At 40.8% G+C, this 16,196-nt stretch overlaps 1 protein-coding gene across 1 annotated transcript in view; it reads left to right on the top strand.

The window, feature by feature from the left end:
- The window catches only part of dntt (deoxynucleotidyltransferase, terminal), a gene marked incomplete at both ends in the record, with an annotated part of 111,480 nt that overhangs the window by 63,024 nt on the left and 32,260 nt on the right, over positions 1-16,196 (top strand). Inside the window, 2 exons of the mRNA XM_080449956.1 lie at positions 12,272-12,520; positions 15,402-15,485. Of these exons, the coding sequence (XP_080306082.1) occupies positions 12,272-12,520; positions 15,402-15,485 (333 nt within the window). The remainder of the gene's footprint in view (positions 1-12,271; positions 12,521-15,401; positions 15,486-16,196) is intronic.

Genomic DNA, 16,196 nt, shown 5'->3' on the forward strand with positions numbered 1-16,196 from the left:
CATGTTACTATGTCAGTGGTTCTCAATCTTTTTCATGTCAAGGACCCCCAAAATTATATGTATTTGGCCGCCGACCTCCATCTCAAAACATGTTGTTCCAGGGACCCCCAGAAGCAAAGATTTGAGTTACAAATGTTCGCTTTAAAAAATATATATTCAAAGATTTGCAGACATTTTCAAGATTTTTCAAAAAAAATAGCAGATCTACAAGCTTGTATATCTGCAATTTTTTTTATAGCCAAAGTGTAAAATAATGCTTTTTAGCTCAAAATAAAAAATGACACTTCCAGGGATAGTTCACCCCCAAAATGACTTTTTTTAAAAATCGATTAGTCACCCCATGGAGACTTGAAGTCATGCATTTTTGTCTCCGCCAGGCCGAAAGGCATGGCGAGAGAGTATGTTTTGCCCCCTGTCCGTCCGTCCGTCCGTCCGTCCGTCCGTCCGTCCGTCCGTCCGTGTGTGTGTGTGTGTGTGTCCGTCCTTCTGTCTGTGACCAGCTAATCTCCGCCACCGTTGACCCGGTCGCTGTGAAACTGCACACACACACTCCCTGGATGCCACAGCAGAACCTCTGCCCCACATGTTTCAGATTAGCCTGCCATAGCGCCACCATGAGGCCGACTTTTGCTAAACACATTTTTGTATATTACTCCTACAGATTTTGTCCAAAATACATGCAAATCGGTACACACTATCTCCATAGCCATGTGATCAACACGCATCTGTCTGATTTTCCATATTCCATCCTAATTGGCTAAAATTGGCTTCCAAAGTTTGCAGGATTTGTTCATTTTGAACAAAATGCCTCAAATCATGAACGCAGCATGCGATTTGCATGAAATTTTCCACGTAGATTCCCACTTGGCCCAGGAAGAAATGCCACTTGAAAACATTCAAATCAGCCTCATGGTGGCGCTATAACAGGCCGATTCACGTTTTTAGCTATAACTGCATCGAGCTGCGTGAAACTTTGCACGCACACTCCCTAGAGGCTAAGGAAAAACATTTGCCCTGCATTTTTCACATATGCCTTTTAGAGCGCCACCAGGAGGAGTTTTGTAAAACAATTTTTTTGCTCTTGCTCCTTCAGATTCTGTCCAAAAGGGCAAATCGGTACACAGTATCTCTATAGTCATGTTTTCAATGGATGTGTCCGATATTTCATATTCCATCCTACTTGGCTAACATCGGCTTCCAAAGTTTGCAGGATAGGTCCGTTTTGAACAAAGTTCCTCAAATCATGAACGCAGTGTGCGATTTCCGTGAAATTTTGCACGCACATTCCCACTAGGCCGAGGAAGAAATGCCACCCTTTTCATATTGGCCTGTTATAGCGCCACCAGCAGGTCTAATTTAGCAAACCACATTTTTGGAACAAAATGCCTCAAATCATGAACACAGTGTCCGATTGCCGTGCAAGGCCTAAGAAGAAATGGCACCCTTTTCACATTGACCTATTATAGCGCCACCAGGAGGCCACAATAATCTACCTGACCTGGCACTTTTTCTAGTTTTAAATGTGCTCTATTTAAGTTTGATTGATTGATTGAATGAGGCAAATTTACCACCTCCACACACACGCGCGCACGCACGCACGCACGCACGCACGCACGCACGCACGCACGCACGCACGCACGCACGCACGCACGCACGCACGCACGCACGCACGCACGCACGCACACACACACACACACACACACACACACACACACACACACACACACACACACACACACACACACACACACACACACACACACACACACACACACACACACACACACATGTATGCTGCCTTCAGGGCATGCACACTTAAAAAAAAGAGATCAGAATCTCAATGCAGTTTACCCTTGTTAAAGGTAGGTGGTAAGTGATATTCTTTTGGTTAAAACAAAACGTTTTATTTGTTGGTTAAAATGTTAAAGCATTATATTCTGATGGTAATCATTGCTATAGAGTGTTTGTTCAGTAATAAGGGTCTATGGGGGCCTGTCTCTCCAGCTCTTAAACAGAAATATTATATATATAATATATTTTCAGGATGGGTAGCCAATTTCAGCCAATCGGGAGAGAGTACCCATTTATCATCTTCAACTTCATAGTGTTACAGTTCCAATGTTGTCTGCTCATTTCTTTGTGTCATCACTTCCAATTTCAATTGTTTAATCTGTATCCTGAGTTCTCTCTCTTGATGAAAATACATTTTCTGTTTACTAAAGAGCTGGAGAGACAGGGGACCCCCTGTTACTGTTGTAATAAACACTCTATAGAAAATGATTACGCTCAGAATATAGAGCAAAACACTCTATAGAAAATGATTACTCTCAGAATATAGAGCAATTTAACGTTTATTTACCTTTAAATGAAAAAGAAATAAAACAAAAATAAAAGTGTTTTTTCCCACAATATTTGTGTGAATTTAAAGGAGGATATGTAAATCTAGAAGTGTAGCAGTTGAGATATTTCATTGTAATTTGTAATGAATATAATAATAATAATATTATTAAAATAATGGCATTGTAGAATTTCCATTACAACTGCTACACCGGTGGATTTCAAAGTGTGGTCCAGGTACCCTCATGGTTCCTTGGGGGTTCCAAATGACTCCTTACGGGTGTGCTCTCAGAGTTATGGGGGTCCTTGAAATGTAAAAGTTTGAGAACCACTGTGCTACACTAAATGGAACAGAGCCTTAATTGTTATAATGTGAAGGAAGTAAGGAAGAGGCCCAATTTCTTTCCTCCACTGGAGAGGTAGCCTACAGGTAAGAGTAAAGCCAAGAACCAAACCAAACCAAGATGCATAATAATACAAATAAAGTAATAATATCAATCAAAATGAAAACTTTATTTATGCAGCATAAGTCATACAACAGATGCATCTCCAAGTGCTGAACAGTTCAAATAAAAGACAACAAATAACACCACAACTACTGTAAAAATTAAATAATAATTAGTAAAAGTGCAAGATGAAATAAATACAATAGCTTAAAGCCAGGCAGTTTTCTTAAAAAAAAAAAATCTACACTCTCTGCCACCCTCGTCCTCCAGTAAGCTGCTCAAATTGGGGCTGAAAGCAGTCTAACTGTGGGTTTGTTTTAACCACAGGAATCCTGGCATCACTATTCTGGGGCATTACATTGGGCAACCCTAACCCTAATATCACAAGCTTCAAGCTCACAACGCATTGCATCACAACAAAGTATGAATTGATAAAAATTAAACCAATTACATGGCTTATTCAATTTACAATTTAGGCATTTAGTGAGAGTAAATGGCGTAAACCCTAGGCAATGCAAGGGTTTATTTGTATAGCTAATGACAAGGCATTTCTAAGTGCTTAAAGTTGTACAATGCAAATTCACAACTAACGATTTTTAGCAACCTCTGCTGGTCACTACCGTCACTGCATACAATTTCCATAGTCCTCGATTACCCAGAATTCCATTCGTTTTCACCGGAAGCCGGAAGCGTTTCAAAAAGCGATCTTTTAATTGTTTTATACTATCTACGGATCGTTTCTCTTAGCCAGTGGAGCATTAGTTACCATGAGCTGTGCTTTCTTTTTCTGTTCTTTTTCGATCTTCTAATCCTACATTCTCTTAAAATCAGCGTGAGGTTCCTTTTTGTTATTAGCGCGATAGTTCCTGGCCAAACAGGAAACCGTTGCGGTAGTTCCTGGCCAAACAGGAAACCATTGCATTTCCACCTCCGTTTTCCGGCCAGATGACGTCATTTCCCCGGGAAAGTCCCCCCAGTCCACGTTCAATAGAAAATATATAAATAAAAGGCTTCCGGGGGTGAAATTCATGGAGTGGGTGTTGTGAAACCTTTGCCACTCACAAAAGATATACAATTTAACTTTAGTTTTGTTGAAAACGTTACCTAGTATGCCTTTAATATATAGTAAATCATTAATCATTGAATCATTAAGACTGAAATGCACCTAAAGAGATAAGAGAATAAAATGTAGAGTGCAAAGAAAAACAATTTAGGGCTACAAAGTAACTAACTAGGATACCAGGTAAACATTAAACTTAGTATCTGTCTAAACTAGTGGTTCTCAAACTGGGGTCCGGGAACCCCCAAGGGTCCTTGAGGGGGTTCCAGGTGGTCCACAGCAAAATGAGGAACAGTTGTATTTCTGTAAACAAACAGTATGTTTATCTAAATAAAATCCAACCATCTATCCATCATCAACCGCTTATCCAGAGCCGTGTAGTGGGGGCAACATTTCCTGCAGAGAGCTCCAGACTTCCCTATTTACCCTATAAATAATCTCTCAAGAACAGATTCTGCACTGCGTGAGAATCTGTCGTGAAGGCTCGTCGTAACATGTACACACTGGGCTACAAGTGGGCGTGCCTTCAGATCAGGAAGCAGGCCGCGCTTTACCCAATCAAATGTAGTGGGCGGGATTCACATGTCCGTCGATCTTTCCCCCTCGAAACAAACCGAAACTAATTTAACAATAGCGTCCGCGGAGCAGACAAAACCACGGAAATATATTCACATTTTAACTTACTCTTTCATCATAGAAACAAGTGGGCTTATAACCAAAACGATCCATGTTCTCTGGGAGAAGTGGTGTTAGTGTTCCGTGTAGAAATATTGTTAGTGGGAATGAAAACACAAGCGCACCAACCGGAAGTGACGCGGCATAGGCATACACAAACACCGGTCTCCTTGCGCTCTGGCTCTACGTTTTCTTCCCCCCAGAGCCAACAGACATAGAACAAACAGCAGAGGGCGCTGTTTTTCATTTTCAGTTGGCGATGGGTTCCCAGATTGCCCTATAAATAACATAACATATGAACAAATAACCATCATAAAGTATATGTGCATAGTAGGCCTGACCTCGATTATTCGAATAGTCGACTAATCAGTCGAGGGCAGTATGAGTCGACTGCCAATCTCTTAGTCGAATCTCTTTTTTTTTTTTTTATTATTCGACTGAGATATTGGTCAGATTTGTTATATTAATTAACTAATAGTTTGCCAAAAATAGGATATACATCATGATTTATTGGGAGAAACCAAGCAAGTATATGTTAAATCAGACATTAAGCACCCCTACAGCCCAAATGGAATGTTCCTCTATTGCATAGCATCATTTTTGCATGATTCGACTGAGAGATTGACAGTCGAATCAGACTGATTCCACTGCCGATCTCAGTCGAATCATGCCAAAAATAACGAATACAAATAAAAAAAGTAAAAAAACAAACAAACATTTGTTTGGTGTTGCATTAGTCGACTATTAGTCGACTATAGGCAACATTTGGCCAATCAGATTCGACTATAGAAATCCTTAGTCGGGGACAGGCCTAGTGCATAGTACCGTAGTAGTAATCTGTATACTAATGACCACAAATTCCAGCTGTGCCTGGCTACTGGTCCTCCACCTAGTCCTGGCTATTTTGCTGGGGATTTGATGCAGAGGAAGTTCCTTCTCTCCATGCAGTCCCTGGTCTCCCACTGGGTGGTGTGGTCTTTGGGTAGGGTTCCACAGCGCCTCCCCCAGGCCGGACAGAGTGGCAGGTTCTGGTACCGCTGTTGTTCCCCGTCCACCCAGAGCCACTCGCCCGCCAGGAAACGCAGAGCTGTCCACACCTGGGGACAACATGGAGAGCAAAGGAGGTCACAAGTGTTATTTTGTTGTAATAAGTACTATGCTGGCCTGTTCTATGATAACTGCATGTTATTAAATAAAAAATCTTAGATTCAGAATGAGACAAACATTATTGCCAAGGTTAGTGTTAAGGCAAAACCAACACTTTTTTTTTCTCCAGTTTTGGCAGGCCGATCTGAAGAAAGTTTGGAAAGTGACGAAAGTGTTTTATAGTGCCTCAAGGCAAATAAAGGCATCAACCTGTATGAATGAGGCAACAACCACCGTATATGAATAAATTTCTATGTACCGTAATTTTCGCACTATAAGCCGCACCTGACTATAAGCCGCAGCAGCTAAATTGAATGTTTGGAACATATATAAGCCGCACTGGACTATAAGCCGCGGGTGTAAAATCCATAGATTTAGGAGGTCCCCTAGTGGCCGTTAGCTGTAAAAATCCATAGATAAGCCGCACCGTTATATAAGCCGCAGGGTAAAAAAATGGGAAAAAAGTCGCGGCTTATAGTCCGAAATTTACGGTACATAATATATGCACGAGGGAGAAGACATTTTTGTGTTGTTTATTCTTCAGGCACCAGTGTGGGGTGCTGTGACAGTCCAACGGAAGACAATTAAGACTTAACAAAGGACTTTGATGGTTTCAGCAATTCATCTTTGAAATTAAAGAAAGAAGAAATCAAGTTTCCAGCATTCATTTCAACAAATGTTCTCCAAACAATGTGATCCCTCAACCCAAATCCTCAAACCTCATTGGTCGTGGCCTCCTGGATCTTGTCCCTGGCGTAGCGGTGGTCGTCCTCGGACTGCAGGCTCACCAGGTCATACTGGTGGTCACGGTAATGATTATGTTGGGTGGGGTCAACGCTGCCGATGGCCCTGCAGTGATCCAGAGCCTCCTCCCATGTCTTCTTCTCCTTCACCAGGATCAGGTTGTCAACGAAACAGATGAATGGACGTTTATCAGAGCAAGGTGAACTGTACCACGTGTTAGTGTCAATGTTAAGGGAGCCACAGTTCTCAAGGTCCGGCCGTCCCGGAGCCCAATTCCTATAGTCTGAGTCCTCTCCAGTCCACTGCCAGATGTCTTTAGATGTGTAACTTCCAGATGTGTTAGGGGGTATATGCAGTCCAATCCAGCCACTACCAGCGAACTTATGGCGGTTGCTTTGTGTGACAGTGGCTAAGACCATGGACTCCTTGTTACAGCTCTCCTGGGCATCAAGCCAGGACAACCTTGTATACTCATGTACAACTTTGTCCCCATCAGAGCAGTAGAAACCCCATGACTCAGAACATTTAGTATTGCGCCACCTTGAATTTTCATGGAGGTTCACACGGGTACAATTCCAAATTTCAGTCTCTCCAATTTTCCAGTTTGTGTCATTTGAAGCGTCTCCTCTGTAAAATACAAATAATCAATATTACATGACTGCTTTGAGTATCTTACATTCAGGAGTGTCACTACACTAGCAAATACTTGTACTAAGTTTACAGAAATGTACCTTTTTTCATGATAATGTAACAATTAGCTTTAACCATATTTCCATATTATGTTATTAATTAATTTTTTTAAATAGTAAAAAACAATGTCACCTTTAATAGGGATGTCAGGCTAGTGGTTAAGAACAAGACTAACCTTTCTTGTGTCCACCTCCACACATAAATGTTCCCAGGGTCTCTGTACAGACCGATCCACACTCTTATGGCTTTGACCTTCGCCAACTCATTCAGCAGGTCTTTTCTGTGACCCCTAACAGAAGCCAAGTCAGTGAAGTTCTCCTTGCAGTACTGTTGAGCATCAGACCAGTTTTTCCTCTCTACCACATAGTGAAATGTTTTCATCGGGACAGACGCCTCCAATTGAAGAGCAGCAATGATGATGAGGAGGAGGGAGAGGGAGAGGGAGAGGGGGGTCTTGAATGGGCTCCTCTTCACCATTTTCACAAATTGTTTCTTCAGTTCAAGTAGAGAAGAGTGCAGGGCAGAGTTCAGTTGTTGTCATAATGTCCACTCTGTAACTGAGTCCTCTGTGTGACCTGGTTGTCTAACTGAAGCAGGACTCACAGAGCAGGATAAAGTTGTGGTTAGTTGTCTGGTGAGGAGCAGGCTGTCACACTGTTCTTATGACAGCTACCTGGACACACCCACCTACATGTACTTGGACACATCCACATAGATGTACCTTGCAAACAGGGCCTGCCAATTAATCACCCAAACAAGTCAATAAAAAGTTTGTCATTCAAACCTGTTTCATTCAAAACTGTCCTATCTCCGTGCCTAGGTTGGGTAAATCAGAATAATACAATTTGAATTTATTTTCTCAACAGACGTTAACAAGACCTTCATTCTAATGTCCTTTTGCTGGCAGTACTTTGTTACAAAAACAAAAAAGCTATCCATGAAGACAACACGTAGCTTTCATTTGGGTAGTGATGCAAAACTCACGTTGTTTATACGATTCAGTCATTTCTTGTGAGCACTGGACAGGTAGGAGAGTGTCTAGTGTTAGCAGGGTGGACGATGTCTGATTTAAGCAGTCACTCCAATAGTATCTGTAGTTGGGCTCAGAGCTGGGTGTGACTGCTCACCTGTGTGCATCAAATTAATTGATGAACGAGATCTTCATTATGATTTGCCAAATCACATGTTGTGTAAAGAAGTGGGTGAAATTCTGTTTTCATACAAGCTCCATCGTTTGTGGTTTTCTGGAAAGGGAGGAATAATAGAGATGGAAGGAAGATATGTTTTTGATATTAATGTTTGATAATAAAAACATGTGTTAACCACATTAAGCCAGTATTTTCGGCAAATCTGTCCATTTATTTAAGTTTTCAAACATTCAACCCTGCACATGTATGTTGGTTACTTGTTACACTATGTTATGAATGTCATTTAGATGGACATTGCTTAATAAATGCAAAGAATGTTTAATTAGATAGCATGTTTTATTTGCACTCTATTTACGAGATCATTTATCCTGTTCTTTGATGCCTATAGGGTTCATGCCATTTACTCTGATCTTGCACTTTGTAAGTTGTTCTCTGAATAAGAGCTTCTGTTAAATACCAACATTGTAAATTGTATGTACTGGGTATTCTTATTTGAATTTTATTTTATAGTGAAGATACAGCTTAACACAGTTCCAGTAGAGAGAATGAAACTATGAGCTATTGCTAATTGTCTCCGCCAGGCCGAAAGGCATGGCGAGAGAGTATGTTTTACCCCCTGTCTGTCCGTGTGTCCGTCCGTCCGTGTGTCCGTCCGTCCGTCCGTGTGTCCATCTGTCTGTGAACAGCTAATCTCCAGCACCGTTGGGCCGGTCGCTGCAAAACTGTGCACACACACTCCCTGGATGCCAATTCAGAACCTCTAACTCAATTATTTTACATGGCCCTGTTATAGTGCCACCAGGAGGCCAATTTGTGCAAAACCCATTTTTGGATATTACTCTACAGATTTGATCCAAACATCACGCAAATCATTACACAGTATCTCTATAGTCATGTGATCAACACGGATCTGTCTGATTTTCCATATTCCATCCTGATTGGCTAAGGTTGGCTTCCAAAGTTTGCAGGATTGGTCCGTTTTGAACTAAATGCCTCAAATCATGAACGCAGCTTGCGATTTCCGTGAAATTTCACACACACATTCCCACTAGGCAGAGGAAGAAATGCCACTTGAAAATGTTCAAATCAGCCTCATGGTGGCGCTATAAAAGGCTGATTTGCGTTTTTAACTATACTGTAACTGCACCGATCTGCGTGAAACTTTGCACGCATACTCCCTAGAGACCAAGGAAAAACATCTGCCCTGCATTTTTTACATTAGTCTTTTATAGCGCCACCAGGAGGCCGACTTATATAAAACAAAGAGATTTTTTGAGATTAAGCCTTCAGATTTTATCCAAATTTCACGCAAATCGGTACACATGATCTCTATAGTCATGTAATCAAGATGGATCTGTTTAATTTTAATTCCATCCTGATTGGCTAACATTGATATCTAAAGTTTGCAGGAGTGGTCTATTTTCAACAAAATGCCTCAAATTATGAACGCAGCGTCCGATTTTTGTGGAACTTTGCACGCACATTCGCACTACGTTGAAGAACAAACGCCACCCTTTTAACATTGCCCTATTATAGCGCCACCAGGAGGCCGATTTTTCTTTTTTATATTTCTCATACAATTTTTTTCCAAACATCATGCAAATCAGTACACATTATCTCTATAGTCAAGTGATCAAGATGGTTCAGTCCGACTTTTTATATTCCATCCTGATTGGCGAATTCCAAATATTGCTGGCCCACAATAACCTACCTGACCTGGCGGAGACCTGTGCTCCGAGGAGCACTTTTTCTAGTTTTGTTGTTGTTTTTGTCGCATTCCTAAGCCAATCATTTGATGACCGGCTGCGGTTCCGGTAGGAGACACAAAGAGTCTCCTTTGTGTCTCCTTCCCGGAAACACTGCCTACCGGTCCGCTGGTCATCAAATTATTGGCTTAGGAATGCAACAAAAACTACAAAATATCCATGAATTCAAGTCTTCGTGGGGTGACTAATCGATAGGAAAAAAGTATTTTTTTGGGGTGAACTATCCCTTTTAATTTAACTCTGAGAATGTACAGTACAACTGCGCTACCCAGAGGTTGCATCTGTACACTCAGAGTTACAAATGGTTAAATTAGCCCATTATAGCAAATACTGTACAACACAAAAACAAAGACCCATAGCAAGCTCCATTTTGGGGAGTGGGCGAGTAGTGCCTTTTAAAGGACCATTCTAGTGATCCGGCATGTTTAGCCCACTGAATATGACTCACAGTATAGATAGAGTACTTGAAATGGCCAACAGATCATTTTCCAAAGCATACAGAGGTTTGTTTGATTTTTGAGGGAGAGATTGGATTCCATTTCTCACTATGCTATAAGAATCAATTTAAACTTGCTTGATGTACTTGATCCAACACACAACATCATTGTACAAAGTTACATTATTGCTGTTTAAAAAAACTATGACATTTTAAAGCACAGATTGATTTGAAAAGTCGCTGGGGGAAAAGATTGATTCACAAATGAAATTCAAATGACTGTGCAGTGATGTTGAGTCCAACATTGACTCAAGTAGCCATGTACAGTTTGCGGAAAATGTAAACAAATGCGAAATCTAGTACAATTGAAGGAAGATGGTCTATGTTTACAGGGCCGGCACGTCCATACAGGCGACATAGGCGGCCGCCTAGAGCGGCAGTTTGGAGAGGCGGCAAAAAAAAGTCGGGGGAAAGAAATTATATATATTTTTTTTAGTTACTTTTAAATGTTTTGATAATAAATCGGTAAAATCAGCCAAAAATAAGAATTAAATAACATAACCCTAACCTAACCCTAACCCTAACCCTAAAACCGAAATAAAGTAGCCAAAAACAGAAAGAAGTATCAGAATCCGCCCAGAAACCCGAATGTTTATGTACAATCATGCATGGCAAACCGGCGCTGTATGTTTATGTACAATCATGTATGGCTCAAGTTGTGAGGCTGTGTTTGTTGATTTTAGTAGGAGGCCCCTCCCCCTTGCCGTTTCACCGTGTGATTAAGGGTGAGCGACTGCCAATAACACTGCCAAGTCCAACTTGGCAGTGTCATTATCATTATAAGAGACTTAAGGCTTGTTTTTTTCTGTAAAGTCTCTTGTAAATAATAAATATTGGTAGTTGTTGATTGCGTTTTTTTTTTGGGCTTGTTTCTAAAGTGTAGTTTTGCTTCCTAATGTTTAAACCAGTGGTTCTCAAACATTTTCATGTCAAGGACCCACAAAGTAGTATGCACAGTATTTGTCCACTGACTTAGATCTGAAAATATATTGTGCCAGGGACCCCCATACAAGATCCTCTACATGTTGAGTTCCAGATGCTTATCAGGGCAGAGGTTGCCAGATCTGCTTATTATAATTTCCCTGCAAGATTTTATTTGAAAATAGCCGATCTACAAGCTCACAATGCGTCGTGAGCTCTGCTATTTTCAAATAGTTGATGTATATGTTAAAATGCTCACGTGGCCCATAGTCGCTGCTTTTGGGCTGGTTTTCCTAGACCTGGTTGCTTGTTTCTCTCACAGAATCTGGCAACACTGGAGGTTACGTGTCCCCAAAGGTAGCAATAATGGTAGTTACAGTTTGTGTTTGTGTTCCATCTGCTATTTCTCTTTTTTTAACAAACTACCTCGGATGTCATCGAGTGTCTCGTTATTCACCCTCATGATTCATTGTGACAAATGTGCGGTATATGGATCTTGTACTGTGTGTTTGTGTATGATTTATTGTGTTGGATTACTGTCTGTAAAGCAAATTGCCCCTTTGGGGACATTAAACTCTTATCTTACCTTTTTTTATAGTACCTTGTAAAATGTATTAACTGTAAATGTAATGGTCATGGGTGTGTAATTCATAGAGGGGGGAAAAAGACAGGAGGGTGAGATCTGTGACTTATATTGTGAACAGTAGACCATGAAATGTAGGTTAATACAAAAGCTACAACAATAGCTGTGAACAACACAACAGGTGACAGCAATTAAACCAGAGATGTATTCTAGTTTCATAGAGGTTCAATCAGGTGTGTTCCGTTTCCTTCCCCACCAGGGCATTCTGCTGTACTGTGACCACCAGGCCTCCACCTTTGATGCGAACATGCTGCCCTGTCACACGTTCGAGGCCATGGACCACTTCCCCAAGTGCTTCCTCATCCTGCGGCTGGACGGAAGCCAGGTGGAGGGGGGCGTCCAGAGGGAAGAGGGGGACAGCAGGGGGTGGAGGGCGGTGCGAGTGGACCTGGTGTCACCGCCTAAAGACCGCTACGCCTTTGCCCTCCTGGGCTGGACCGGCTCCAGGGTAAGAGAGTTTTTACAATGATGGTCACACTGAACACAGTGTGGTGTAAAAGCAACAAATTAAATCAACCAGCATAGAAAGCGGCTTAAAGGAGTAGTTCACCCAAAAAATGACTTCTTTTCTATCAATTACACACCCCATGAAGCATTGAATTCACAGCGATTTTTGGTTTTTGACGCATTCCTGAACCAATAATTTGATGACCGGGTGTATTTCCGGTAGGAGACTCAAAGAGTCATCATAATTTGGTGACCGCCGGTCATCAAATTATTGGCTTAGGAATGAGTCAAAAACAAAAAAATCTCCTTGAATTCAAGGGGTGTGTTATTGATAGAAAATAAGCAATTTTTTGGGTGAACTACTCCTTTAATGCCAAATGCAGGTTACATCCAAAGAAATTCCTTTGGCTCACACTGCAGTGACAGCTCAACATAGACCACTTTCTCTCTTAATGCAGAGGATTGCACTGATGGAAAAGAGTACCTGCAAGCCATACTTGAGTAAAAGAGTAGAGATGTCTTACTATAGAAAATAGCACTGGTGAAAGTGAAAAAAGTGACCCATTAGAATACTACATAAAATACATAAAAACTAATGATCTGATATTAAATGTGCTTATGTACTGGAAGTTGGAGTAAATGAGGTATGGTACAATCCTCCATCTACAATCTACAATCCTCCATCTACAACAGATGAAAGTGTTCAAATGAACAAAAATACAGTTTTGATAAATTAATAAAGTTTCAGGGCATATTTTTAAATGCTAAAGTTTCATTCACCCACAGCAGACAAATAAGACATTTCAGCCAATACAAATCTCCCTTCATTTCAATGAATTCGAACATGTATCCCCCTTAGATATGGCCATGGGTGATGATTGTTGCTGGCAGGGAGAGCCGCATCTGCTGCTGCCATCTTCCTTGGTAGCAACAATGTGCTGACAGGGCTGAATATATTGGCAGCATTAAGAGCTTGCACACTGTTTTCTTTTCAAAGGAAACCATTTTTTTCATTGGCTTAGAATGCCAATGTAACGAGCACTTGAAGGGAGCATGGCGATATGTATGGCTGTAAAAATAAAATTATTTCTTTAAAATAGTGGTGGAGTAAGAGCAGTGGTGGAAAGTAACTAAGTACATGTACTCAAGTACTGTACTTAACTCATTCCCTGCCAAACTTATTTCTGTCTGTGTTTGCCCACTGCCAAAAATATTTATTAAAAATTATTATAATTTTTTTTTCATTATGATTGCAAGTTCAATCGTTTCTAAACACACAGGTGAGTCGTGCACGCCGCTCACACAACAAACATTCCGATCGGGGCGGAGTCTCTCTCCTCCAGCCCAGTGCAAAAACACCATGTTTCGCTATGTAAACGGAAAACTCACTTACTTTTTTCACCTCGCCACAGACCTTGCTAAATCCCTTATGATCGCGTGTTCAACTGTTTGTAGACACACAGGGTAGTTGTGTGAGTGGCCCAGAGAAGACATTTTCAATCGGCGACATTCCATTTTGCAGTAGTAGCAGTTTCAAAACAGCGTCGCTAAACACCATTCCACGGCGGAGAAATGCAAAGCTGAGAAAAGACCGTTTTAGGGCGGGACCTAAACAGGAAGCGGACGGAAACGGAAATCTTCGATTTGACGTATTTCCGTATCCGGGTGTGCTACAATGAAATGTGTCGTGGCGAGAGATGAAGGAACGTGAGATATTTTTTTTATTTTTCAGAGGCAGGTTTGGTAATTGGAAAAAAAATTACGTTTTTTACGTCAGTGTCAGTGAATGAGTCAAGTACAATTTTGAGGTATTTGTACTTAACTGGAGTATTTCCAATTTCCAATACTTTTACTTCTACTCCACTACATCTCAGAGGCAAATATTGTACTTTTACTCCACTACAATTATTTGAAAACTTTAGTTAGTAGCAACTTTGCAGATATAAATCATTACATTATAAAACATACATTAACCACTTCAGCCCTGTCTTATACCTAGGCTGTTTGAAAATAGCAGATCTACAAGCTCACAACGCGTCGCATCGCGACGCGTTGTGAGCTTGTAGATCTGCTATTTTCAAACATTTAGTACTTTTACTTTTAGTACTTTAAGTACATTTTGATACCAATACTTTTGTACATTTACTCAAGTAAATGTAGAAGTCCGTACTCTTACTTGTAACAGAGTACTTCTACATTGCAGTATCGCTACTTTTACTTAAGTAAAACATTTGAGTACTTTTTCCACCACTGAGTAAGAGTGAATGTAGATGCAAATAAACAATAAAGTACTGAGGAAGCTCATATTATATGTACAATGCACATTAGGGATTATTACAGATTAGACTTTAGACTAAACTATTTGCGTGGAGTGTGTCTTTATGCTTAAAAGTACTTGAGTTACAGCATTTCTTCCTGTGTAACTACTTTGTAAAATTGTCTAGATTCATGTTTATTGGAATCACCTTTAAATTCAAATTAGATCAGTATAAATATATTGGGACTAGGACTGGTAGTGGAGGGACAAGGTCATGGTAAAAATAGACTGTCATCCAAAGTGAAATTTGCTTTGCAGTCAGGTTAATAGGAGACATGCATCTTTGATAAATAATACAACCCATCCATATAAAATGACAATCCATATGCATTAACACGGCACAGAAAATAATATACAAGTATACAACAACATAAAATGTAGAAAAGAATGAAGAGAATCGATACAATCTGGTCACAGAATCCAACTCAGGCTTGTGACATTGTCATAAGGTACATCCAAGAGGAACAAATGCATTAAAGACTGTGTTTCTGCTCAATGCCACTGAAACAGACAAGTGAAAAAAAGAGATTTGATTTCAGACTATTGATTCTGTTCCCCCCCGCAGCAGTTCGAGAGAGACCTGAGGAGGTTTGCTAGACTTGAGAGACGCATGCTGCTGGACAACCATGGTCTCTATGACAAAACCAAGGTAGAATACACCTCTGTTGATTCACCTGTTGTCCATGAACACCGACAGCAATAACACTTAACAGTTTGCTGTCCGACAGAAACCAGCTAACTCCATTTTGATGCTTTTGCATTTTTCCCCCATAAATCAGGGCTATTGAACACCCTTTACATCTGTGTGATGGTAAAATGAAAAGCATTAAAAAGCGCTTCTGACAAAACCAGCTAACTCCATTGGATCCTCGAATTCTCTGCTAAACAAGTCCACCGGAGTTAGCTGGTTTAGCTGACTCCAGGCTCCACCCCCTTTTGACCTCCAACCTCATTGTGAGCTTGGAGGTCCTTCAGCTGTTCTTATCAATGACGAACGAAACCTCCTAACTCCACTTTTTGTCATTTCCTGAAAAATGAACATTTTGGAGTTAGCTGGTTCCTGCCGGACAGCAGAGATATCTTCTAAAGCAGTGGTTTTCAACCTTTTTCATGCCAAGGACCCCTAAATTGATATATATTTTGCCGCGGACCCCCATTTGAAAATGTTTTGTGCCAGGGACCCCCAGAAGCAAAGATATCAGTTAATTTCCGCTTTAAAAAATATAAATATTCAAAGATATGCACACTTTTTCAAGGTTTTTCAAAAATAGCAGATCTACAAGCTCATAGCGCGGCACTCGGTGCCGCGCTATGAGCTTGTAGATCTGCTATTTTTAAATAGCCAAACCCACTGAGCCAT

The sequence above is a fragment of the Gymnoscopelus braueri genome, assembly GCF_963280865.1.
Source record: "Gymnoscopelus braueri genome assembly, chromosome: 14".
NCBI classification, from domain to species: domain Eukaryota; kingdom Metazoa; phylum Chordata; class Actinopteri; order Myctophiformes; family Myctophidae; genus Gymnoscopelus; species Gymnoscopelus braueri.